Source organism: Coenobita brevimanus, chromosome 45 (genome assembly GCF_032717465.1).
Source record: "Coenobita brevimanus isolate Jiangsu-jjx chromosome 45, ASM3271746v2, whole genome shotgun sequence".
Taxonomy (NCBI): domain Eukaryota; kingdom Metazoa; phylum Arthropoda; class Malacostraca; order Decapoda; family Coenobitidae; genus Coenobita; species Coenobita brevimanus.
In genome coordinates, this window is record NC_136998.1 from 39,596,033 (window position 1) to 39,607,501 (window position 11,469).

At 40.7% G+C, this 11,469-nt stretch overlaps 1 protein-coding gene across 1 annotated transcript; it reads right to left on the reverse strand.

Moving 5' to 3' along the window:
* Positions 1-2,990: 2,990 nt before the first annotated feature.
* On the reverse strand, positions 2,991-11,134 carry vito (nucleolar protein viriato). The gene is made up of 4 exons (XM_080271236.1): positions 10,897-11,134; positions 8,993-9,098; positions 4,990-5,163; positions 2,991-3,360 (listed from the first exon to the last, which is right to left on the reverse strand). Exons 1-4 carry the CDS (start codon positions 11,025-11,027, stop codon positions 3,046-3,048), a joined length of 726 nt encoding a protein of 241 aa, XP_080127362.1. The 5' UTR covers positions 11,028-11,134; the 3' UTR covers positions 2,991-3,045.
* Between the last annotated feature and the right edge of the window lie 335 nt (positions 11,135-11,469).

The window sequence follows — 11,469 nt, forward strand, 5'->3', positions numbered from 1 at the left end:
ATCATCCTTCCCTCCTCTTTTCTACTCTGATGGTTCTGTAGCTATTTCTTCTACTGATAAAGCAGATCTCTTCGCACAGACTTTCTCCTCCAATTCCACCTTAGACGATTCCGGTGCTGTTCCTCCATCACTTCTCCCCTCTGACTTCCTCATGGCTGACATTAAAATTTCTTCAGTTGATGTATTTTCTGCCATCACTGGCCTCAGTACTAACAAGGCATATGGGCCTGATGGGGTCCCTCCTGTTGTTCTCAAGAACTGTGCTTCTGTGCTTACACCCTGCCTAGGCAAACTCTTTCGCCTTTGTCTGTCAACTTGTACCTTTCCTTCTTGCTGGAAGTTTGCTCTCATTCAGCCAGTCCCAAAGAAGGGTGACCACTCCCAACCCTCCAACTATCGTCCAATTGCTTTAACGTCCTGTATTTCAAAAGTTTTCGAGTCAATTCTTAATAGAAAAATTTTAAGGCATCTTTCCTATCACAACCTTCTTTCCGATCGTCAGTATGGGTTCCGTCAGGGGCGCTCCACTGGCGATCTTCTCACCTACCTTTCAGAATCCTGGTCATCCTCCTTTCGGGACTTTGGCGAAAGCTTTGCCATTGCACTTGACATCTCAAAGGCTTTCGATCGAGTCTGGCATAAATCTTTAATTTCCAAACTGCCCTCCTACGGTTTCTATCCTTCTATCTGTGCCTTCATCGCTAGCTTCCTTTCTGGTCGTTCTATAGCCGCTGTTGTAGACGGCCATCGTTCTTCTCCTAGATCTATCAACAGTGGTGTTCCTCAGGGCTCTGTCCTATCACCAACTCTCTTCCTTTTATTCATCAATGATCTTCTAAGCTGTACATCTAATCCTATCCACTCATACGCTGATGACTCCACCCTTCACCTTTCCATTCGGTTCCCGCAACGCCCATCTCAACAGTTGCTTCAAGAAACAAGGGATGAGGCTATGGCACACCTAATGTCTGACTTGGCTCGTATCGCTGACTGGGGTAAAAATAATATGGTTGTCTTTAATGCATCTAAGACTCAGTTCTTACACCTATCAACCCGACAAAATCTTCCACAGGTATACCCATTAATGTTTAATAATATTCAGCTTAATCCTGCATCATCCTTGAACATGCTTGGGGTTTCATTTACTAGGGACTTATCTTGGAAAGATCATATTACATCTCTTGTAAAATCTGCTTCTAAGAGATTGGGTGTGCTAAGCCGACTCCGCTCTTTCTTTACCCCTGCACAATTGTTGACTCTATACAGAGGTTTTATCCGCCCCTGTGTGGAGTACAACTCTCATGTGTGGGGAGGCTCCCCACATACAGCTCTTCTCAATAGGGTGGAGTCAAAGGCTTTTCGTCTCATTAACTCTCCTCCTCTTACTGACCCCTTCAACCTCTGTCTCTTCGCCGCACTGTTGCATCTTTATCTCTTTTCTATCGCTACTTTAATGGTCACTGCTCCTCTGAACTGTCTGCTTGCATTCCTCCACCTCTACGACGGGCGCGTAGCACCCGTCTGGCAGCAAACTCTCATCCCTTTTCTGTCCAACTCTCTAATGCAAGAGTTAACCGTTACTCCCAGTCTTTCATTTATGCAACAGGTCAACTCTGGAACTGTCTCCCTCTGTCTGTATTTCCTGCTGCCTATGATCTCCAGTCTTTCAAACGCAGTGTGTCCAGGCATCTCAAAATGATCGGATCTTGAATTTGGCTCTCTATTGTATTTTGTTTTTCTCTTGGAGGGAACTGTTACTGCGGGCCATGGCCTTTGGTTCCTTCTTCCTCGCATTAAAAAAAAAAAAAAAAAAAAAAAAAAAAAAAAATAAGACACTGCAAAAGATGGAATTACTTCCCATGCCCCTGTGGCAAATCACACATGGCTGCTCTCCCTTTTCTTTGACAGTACCACCACCAGCCCTAGATACCATCACTTTCATTTTATCTGCATTTACTCTTAAGCCCTTGCACACCATACCATTTCTCCACTTTCAAAATATTTCCTCCGCCTCCCTTTCATTCTCTGCAATCAGCACCAAATGATCAGCATACAACATCACCCACGGGAGTCCATATCTGAATTCATGTGAGAGGGCTTCAAGTACCATGATAAACAACAAGGGGCTCAAAACTAACCCCTGGTGCACACCAACTATCTTGAGTAACTCTCTTTGCTGTTGTTACACCTTGGGATCATGTTGGAGAGGCATGCCTTCATGTGATGGTATCAGTATCACCAAGCAGCTCCATGTCTGGTTACACAAACATTCTTCAGCTCCCTCCTTTTCCCCTGAAATGACAATGGTGGACTGCAGAAAGAGGGCAATTTCAGTCTGTAGCCTGCTGGGTTCACGTTTCAGATTATCTGGGACTACACCTAGGAATTTTACTTGGGCTGATACCAAATGATTTCCTTCAGATGATAGAAATCTTGGGAATCAAAGGGTTCAAAGTATATCAATCCTTACTTCTTTGAAGGAATGAAACAGCCACTTCAGGACCATGACTTTTTTTTTTTTTTTCAGTTTATTCTTGCTGATGATGATGATATTTTTACTACTATTAATTTTTATTTTAGAAGAGGAAGGGCCCAAACAGTGAGGGTTTAAATCCTCCAGCTCAAAAACTCTCTTCTACACTGATTACAACTGTCTGGGGATAGGAAATTGAATGTGTGAATACTGAGCCAAAGAATAATAAGAGTCTGACATATTGTACTATACACTGATTTTGGTGACTTGAATAGTGTGTAAATGAGTGTTTGGCCTATTTCAACTCAGCATACTGCTGACAGTTCTCCCATTTCCATGCTTCTCTATCTTTGTTTTCTGAACCCTACCATATCCTGTCTTTAGGGGGGCATAAAAGGTAAGATGATGATGATGATGATGATGATGATGATGATGATGATACTAATGATGATGACTTTTAAACAAAAGAATAATGGGAATATGACTCATTACTATTCAAAAATAAAAAATTTGCATATAATTTGTTGAAACTTTATTTAGCAGGGAGGTCAATCTATAAATCTAACCAGATCTCAATTGTTCTCCCTGGGTGCTTGCCGTCTGTGTCTCATTTTCTTTTTCATGAGCTTCATTCTGCGGTTCTTGGCACGAGCTTGGGCCTTCTTCTGCTTCTTGGCATCTTGGGCTTGCTTCAGTTTCATTAGGGAGCTTCTCTTCATGACCTGAAAGGAGCTCTTCTTCAGGGAGCGATAAAGGTCCTTCTGTGAGTGGATTCCCAACGAGTCTAACTTCTCAGGGCTGACATCCTCATCATCACCATCCTCTGCTTCCTCCATTACTGTTTCCTTTTTTTTGGCTGTCTCGTCTCCCTCATTTTTTAAATCAAGCTGAAAGAAAGAAGATATAACAACAGCTAATACTGGTACAGTTCACAGACAGTATTATTACAGCTGTATTGGCCAGCCACTAATATACTGCTTATGGTAATGCCTTCCTGTGGTGGCACCATTGTAACTGGAAAGCTTCACTGCACAGGTATACAAAAGTGCCTCAACCACAGCCTGTCCTACAAAAGGAGGATGGTGGTCTGTAGAATGCCAATTTCAGCCAGCAGTCCATCAGGTTCATGTCCAGATGAACCTGGAGCCAAAGCAACAATAACGGCATTCTGCAGACATATTTTTACATTTCCCATATAGAAAATGTTTTACTTTTTTATATATTTCTTTTTCATGAATGGAAGGTGTTGGGAAATATTTTTAGGATACTCTCTGACACTCATTAAGGAATGAGATATGACAGAAGACAATGTTACCAGTGTTGGTGGAATATTTGCTGATGATTTAACTCCTGTTTTTCACTTACTGTAAAGTTACTCATGATTCAATATATGGTTGTGCTGAGGTCTGAGCTTCGTTTTTTGTGTGCGTGCCTGTAATTCACCGGGTCGGTCAGGATCACTTGATGGTCGTGATCATCAGCTTTTACCCTCCCGGAAGGGAGCTGAGAGCTCATATAGTCCGATCTAAGGGCAAGGCTGTGACCTTCACATACGCACACCCCCGTCCCCTTGCTCAAGGGGGACAGTAACCACCCACTTCGTCAGTGAAACTTTTCGCAACCTGAGCGAGGCGCGAACTCCCGTTCACCAGTCGGCAAGCGGGAACGTTACCACTGCACCAGCGAGCGGTGTGTGTGTGTGTGTGTGTGTGTGTGTGTGTGTGTGTGTGTGTGTGTGTGTGTGTGTGTACTCTTAACCCATCAGTCATGAACCAGACATGTTTCACTTAAATCAGCATTTTAACTGCGCACATTCTAGTGTTTAACACCCTGAATCAAGACTTTTTTTTTTCTTATGGCTGAATCTTACTTCTACCAGATGATTACTCTATACAGCAAGACCTCACTATAACGGACTAATTGGGGCCCCAAGGCATTCTGAAAAAAGTGAAATTCCGATAAAAGTGATATTCTGACTTCCCCCTGCTAATCTGGACTCTTTCCGATATATCTGACATTAGTCCGGATCACACCAATGGTTTTTAAACTGTTTTCTCTACCACTGCAGTACTTTACTGTATTATACCTTCACTACAATGATCAATTGGTATAGTATATATAATACTGGGTAATACTGTATTGTACACTGATAGATATGTCTTTTGTTTACCTTATTGTGGTGAACATAGCTGAAGAGGTCAGGTAGTCCGGACTGCTTCTAGCTTTATCGGACTTTTTCATATATATAAGAAATTAGTCCAGTAGCTCCTCAATTCTAAGAGCGAATTCCGGTCTACTGAAGTCCATTATATCGAGGTCTTACTGTATTCATTTCAGGAAGGACCTTAAGTAATTAACAGATTAATAATGGCTATATTTAACCTCTATAGTTCAAAAAGTAATGTAATCATCTAGAGACAGAAAGTATAAACTAAAAAGCACTGAAGGGGTTTAGTGAGAAATGGCTACATTATAAAGTGCATGCTTTACATAACACTAAGTTGAGAGCAACTAACCTGACAGGGGCCAATTTGATGCTGTGAAGTAGACAGGTCAAGGCCTCGGATTTCCACTGTGGCCGACCCACATTTGGACACCATTACATCATCAGCCTCTTCTCTGTCATTTTCATCAACTCCTTCTGCCAGTTTCTGACCTTGGTACATGAGTTTCTTCAGTATCTCGGCTCGCTGCAGAAGTAAAATGGTTGTTAGTTTTGCCGAGAGAGTGCTAAGGGCTAGAAATCCCCCTTCCTTCTAAAATCTGCCTTGCAACATCCTAGATGTTTAAGTAATCATGATACAATATGTATTCAAGATAGCAGTGGCAATACAGATACTGCAAACGGATACAGCACTGTGCAGTACAGCAGCTACTAATGATGATACAGTAAACTGCAAAGACATCATACCACATGCCCTTCTACTGTAGCTACAAAGTATACCATTTTTGTGGCATACTTGTTATTAAACCAGGAAATCATTTACATGTGTTCTCTACATGACAGCAAGTGGGTTGGCGGAGGGTTAGTACCCCTCCCTGGAAAACAACTAACTAAAAATACAAACGAGAAGCCTTGGACCAGGACCGACCAACAGTTGACGACTAGGGACCGAACAAAGGACATGCATGGTACAGACTGCAACATGGAACATGGAATATAAGGGGTGCGAATGATGGGGTGAAAGACAGAGAGATTGTTCAGGTGCTTTAGGGTGCAAAAGTGAATACTGTATATGTTGAATAAATGAGAGTAAATGGAGAGGTTAGAGTGTGAGAGAGTGGAAGTATTGATGCACGATATGTGCAGGAGTAGGTGAAAATGAGGGCAAAAGAAGGAGTATGTATTGTTGTGTGCAAGAGATGGAAGGAGAATACTGTATAAGAGAGTATGGATCAGTCTGCTCAAGGATTGTGTAGTAGGACTACAAAATTAATGTGGGCAATTGTGTGTAAGTGCCAATGCATGATCGTGCAAGTAGAGTGAAAGAAGAGTTCTGGGTAAACGTGAGAGCATGCATGGAAAAGTCTGAAAAGAATGAGAAAGTGTTTTTGACTGAAGATATGAATGGATAAGTATAGAATGTGAAGGTGGATGGAGTAGTGCCTGCAGAAATGGATGAGAATGGCAGTGTTCAGGTGGACATTTGTGGGGGGAGGGGGGAGGTGCTAGCAAATATCCTCTTTCGACACAAAATAATCCACAGGTATACATGGTGAGTGATGAGAAGGGTGGGTGGTGAACTGAATGAGCAAAAGGCTATGATTGATTATGTGTGTGTGGATGACAATAAGGTGTGTAATGGATGCAAGAGTATGCGGAGGTTGGGGAAGTGGACTTTTTGGTCACTATGTGGTGGTGGCGAAAGTCAAGTTTCAAATGCAATGGAGAAATAGAAGGAGGGAGGGTCATGAAGAAGTAGTTCATACAAGGGGGGTAGAGGGGCCAAAAGAGGATGGAAAAAAGGCAGAATATAAGACATTAGTGGAGAAGCATCTGAGTAGATATAATTTGGAGCAAATGGGAGAGGTGTATGGTGTGTGCAAGATATTCACAGAAGAAATCTGTGCAACATATGAGGTGGTGTGTGGGGTGAAGAGAAGAAGAAAGGGGGTGCAAGGAGCAGCATGGTGGAATGAGAAGGTGAGACAAGCTGTGGCACAAAAGAAGAAAGCATACAGTGAGTGGATGGGAAGCTTGGACGTGGAGGAAGCTGAGAGACAGAAAAGAGAGTTACATGTAGAAAGGAAGAGAGAACTGAAAAGATTAGTAAGAGAGAGTAAGAAGAGAGTGGATAAGGAATTTGGAAGGAATCTGAGTGTAAAGTGGAGGGGATGTAAGAAAATGCTTTGGAAAGAGGTAAAGAGAGTAAGACAGGGTGATAAAGTAGTTAGTTGCGGAGTGAGAGATAAAAACGGTAGATTGCTAATGGAGAAGGGAGGAAAAGTGAGCAGATGGAGAGAACACTTTCAAGAACTGTTAAACAGAGAGAATGAAAGTGATGCGAGGATAAGTGGCTGGGGAATGGCTGGGAGAAGGAGGGAGGTGAGAAGAGAGGAAGAAATCAGTAGGACAGAAGATGCTGAAGCAATAAAGAAAATCAAAATGGGTAAAGCCCCAGGAATTGATGGACGATAGAGTGTGTGGTGAAATGCTGAAGGATGGGGGAGCGATAGTAGTAGAATGGATATGGAAGATGTGTAAATTGGTCTGGGAGGAAGGTAGAGTCCCGGAGGATTGGAAGTCAGGTATAATTATTCCCTTGTACAAAGGAAAAGGAGAAAAAGAAGTGCGTGGTAATCATGGGGGCTTTTGTTTTCTCAGTGTAATAAGAAAAGTGCATGGTAGGATACTTATTGACAGAGTTAGGGAAATAACAGAGGAAATAGTTGGTGAAGAACATGGAGGTTTTAGGATGGGAAGAGGTTGTGTGGATCAGACATTAATTCTTAGGTCTTTAGTGGAGAGGTTTCTAGAGAAGGGAAAGAAGTTGTATGCAACCTACATGGACTTGGGGAAAGCATATGACAGGGTGGATAGACAAGAGATGTGGAAAATATTAAGAATATATGGAGTAAATGGGAAGTTGCTGAATGCAGTGAAAAGTATGTATGAAAGGGCTAAGGCTGTAGTGTGTGTGGATAGTGAAATGAGTGAATTTTTTTATTTGGATGTTGGATTGAAACACAGATGTGTCATGTCTCCACAGCTGTTCAATCTGTACACGTCCCCCATCTGCTCCAATTCATATTTGCCCAATCGTTCCTCCACTTCTCTCTTATACTCTGCCTTTTTCTCACCCTCTTGTAACCTTTCCACTCTCCTTACAAATACTCCTTCTTCCCGTCCTTCCCTTCTTCTATTTCTCCATTCTAATTGGACCTTTATTCTGGCCACCACCAAGTAGTGGTCAGAAAGTCCACTCCCCCAACCTCTATAAGCTCTTGCATCCCTTACACATCTTCGCATCCTTTCATCCACACACACATAATCAATCATTGCCTTCCTTTCATTCAGTTCACCACCCACCCTTCTCATCACTCGCCATGTATACCTGTGGATCATTTTGTGCCTGAAGAGGGTATTGGCTATCACCAACCCCCTCCCAGCACAAATGTCCACTAACACACTGCCATTCTCATCTATCTCAGCAGGCACACCCCACTCACCAACTATTCCATCCACCTTCACATTCCCTACTTTACCATTCATATCACCGATCAAAAACACTTTCTCATTCCTTCCAAACTTTCCCATGAACACTTCCACATTTGTCCAGAACTCTTCTCTCACTCTGCTTGCACAATCTTGCGTTGGCGCATACACACACACAATCGCCCACATTTGTATTTCAACTTTCAATTTTACCCACACAATCCTTGACCCAACTGATCCATACTCTCTTATGCTCTTCTTCCATCTTTTACTCACAACTATACATGCTCCTTCTTTTGCCCTCTCATTCTCACCTACTCCTGCACATATACCCCATCCATACTTCCATTCTCTCACACTCTCACCTCTCCATTTCGTTTCAGTTATTCCGCATACATCAACTTTCGCAACTACATAAAATAAGTAATAGGTTCTTCATAATGTTATTAATGATTTTAATGCACAAATATTGAAGATTTTCTCTGGAATATAATATTAAACTAAGGATTAACTATTCTAGAACCAATCAATGAAAGATCTCATTGGCTGCACCTGTGATGGTACTTCAAATTAAATACCTGGTATACAAATACCTTTTCCTATTCTTGACATAAAAAATCTATACAGTACCAGTGTTTACAATAAAGTCCAAAAAACAGTTAAACATAATGTTAAAGATCCCACACCACTGAATTAAGAGACTGTAAGGTTTCAATTGTAAATTTTGAGGTAAAATTTTAAATATCTTACTTTCTAAGAGATGCCATTTTCAAGGAATGAACCCAACCCTGATCCACTTTGTAAAAATATACCAGTAATTTTATTGTATATACTATAAATAAACAAAAACTCATCCTCCTTACATCTTTCCGCATCTGCTTCATCTCTTCTTTAAGGTCTTCCTTGATTTTCTTCATTGCCTTTTCTCTCCGCTCTCTTTTCCTCTTCTGAAATCCTGTGAGGTATTTGCTGAAATGAAGAGCAAAATGAAAATTGTTTTAGAAAAATGATTACATACTGCTACCAGCTGAAGTGAGATGCTTTCATATGGTGGCACTAATCAGTATCAGGATGGCACAGCTGCCTCATTATACAAAGATCTCTCAAATGCTTTCCTATCTCCCCAAAAGGGGAATGGTGGATTGCAGGCGAAGGACAGCTTAAGCCTGCAATGCACTGGATTCACATTTCTGATCAGCCTGGGGCCAAAACAATACAATAACATTCTATATCCATATCTCAAAAAAATTACAATCCAAGTAAAAAAAAGTTCAGTGTATGTTGCTGTAACTATAACAAGGTATGGTACCAATATTTAACCTCTTACCTCCATCACCACAAGAGATGAATCTCCTCACCCCCAAGAGTTCTCCTCTAACTTATGCTAAATAAAATCATTTGATGGCAACAAAAGTATGAGTAAAATGATGCTGTCATATCGCAGTCATTGTACAATACATTACATCTAACCCCTGCATTACAAGAGGTCTCTTTAACTACAAAAAATATAAAAATAAATATTAATTCTTTATCAAATGGGCATAACCTTTCCATATTTTCTACTGAAATGAGTCTTTCGCAGGGTAATTGGCACCTCTCCAGGGTTATCATAGCTACCTTTTTTTTTATTTTTTGTGCTCGACTTTGGGCATAGGCTTCTCAGCCTGCTCCCAAGGCCCAGTAGTCCTCCTACATATTTACCTACTGGGGATTTCTTGAAACTTACCTCTGAAGGCTGTTATTTAGGAATTTGCATTCGTAAATATTCCACTGACATCACCATATCCATCGCTGGATGTCAAATGCTGTGAATGCACATTGTACTTTTGGCGCGATTTCCAACTGGTATGTCCAGGATGCATGAGTACTTTGGTGGAATTGTGTTATTTGCAGTGGTTTACATCAACTGCTTCTTTTAATACACAGCCATTTGCTCATCAAGCACACAAAAAACTGCAAGAGGTGGCACTCTACGATTTCCTTCTGGATGCAGTTGGTTTTTGTCCTCCTGTATATTAAGGTAACTTCCTTTTTTTTTTTTTTTTTTTTTAATACAGTACTGAGCTGAATTTTGCCCTGAAGGTGTTTTTTTTTTTTTTTTTATATACAGTACTGAGCTGAATTTTGCCCTGAAGGGTTTTGGATCTTCAGGGTAATATTTTGTGGCAATCCCAATTCTTGGAGGTCAGGTTTGGTTAGGACTGATTAGGTTAGGTTAAAAGTATGGGAGGGTCTGAGGGGGCTTAGGTCAAGTTTGATTAGGTATTAGTTTTCTTTTGCACATATCTGATTATGTTTGATACACTGACACATCCAGTCCGAACTATGGTTGGTAAACAATGTGGGCAATTGGAAAGATTGTTGATTAAACACACGATGTGGGCAACCTGGCCACTTCCTTAAATACCAAAAATAGGTATATTTTGTCTTTTCCCAAATACTTCCTGCAATCACAGTTCTGCAGTTAACTATCTGTGTTGCATATATACCAAAATTAGTTACCTTGAGATAATATGTTTGTTATACCAAAGGTGGAATTGGTGTGCCCATTTGATAAAGGAATACCATAAATAATCCAGTAGCAAGACTATCAGTAATATGTAAGTTATCAAATAGGCTACCTTATTAGGTAAAAATTCAAGTAATAAACTATATCAACTAAGCATCCTGATACATTACCACCATTTTGAGAATAATTTCCAAGAGTAAATGTTGGCTCCCCACACAAATGCCAAACAAGAAAATCCACAGGCTATCTAATATTTACCGTCTGTCCTCTTCATCAAATTTAATGTGTAGTTTGCTTTGTTTATTGTTAGGTCGGTTTTGCCTCCCCTTCTGTTGTCCAGGCTTCCATTTCTTCTTTTGATGAAAACCTTTATTCTTGTTGTGCTTCATAGTTTCGTTGTGTTCCCCTTTTTTCTATGAGTATACTTTTTAAAGGTCTCTACCGAAGATATTACACTGATGGCCAAAAAACCTAAATCCCATGTAAACCTTCTCAATCTTCTTCTTCTTCTCCATTGGAAATCGGTAAGAAGCTCGTAAACAATGGGAAGTGTAGTTTTACTCTACGTCCCTTGCTTAGAATCGGCTCAAAGTCTTCATTTTTACTATTTTTGGGAGTACATGGAGCTATAAACCAGCATAGATATCCTTCTTCTGCGATACATTAGAAATAATGATACTTAACTTGGCTAGCCTCTTACTCTATGGAGATTATCTTGGAAAACGAAATAGTTTGATCTGATGAATTATTCATATCTCTAAAGAGAGGGCGAGAACATTTTTAGAAATCGGTCTCCATAGTCCCCTAAAATAATGTCAAACTAGTTTGATA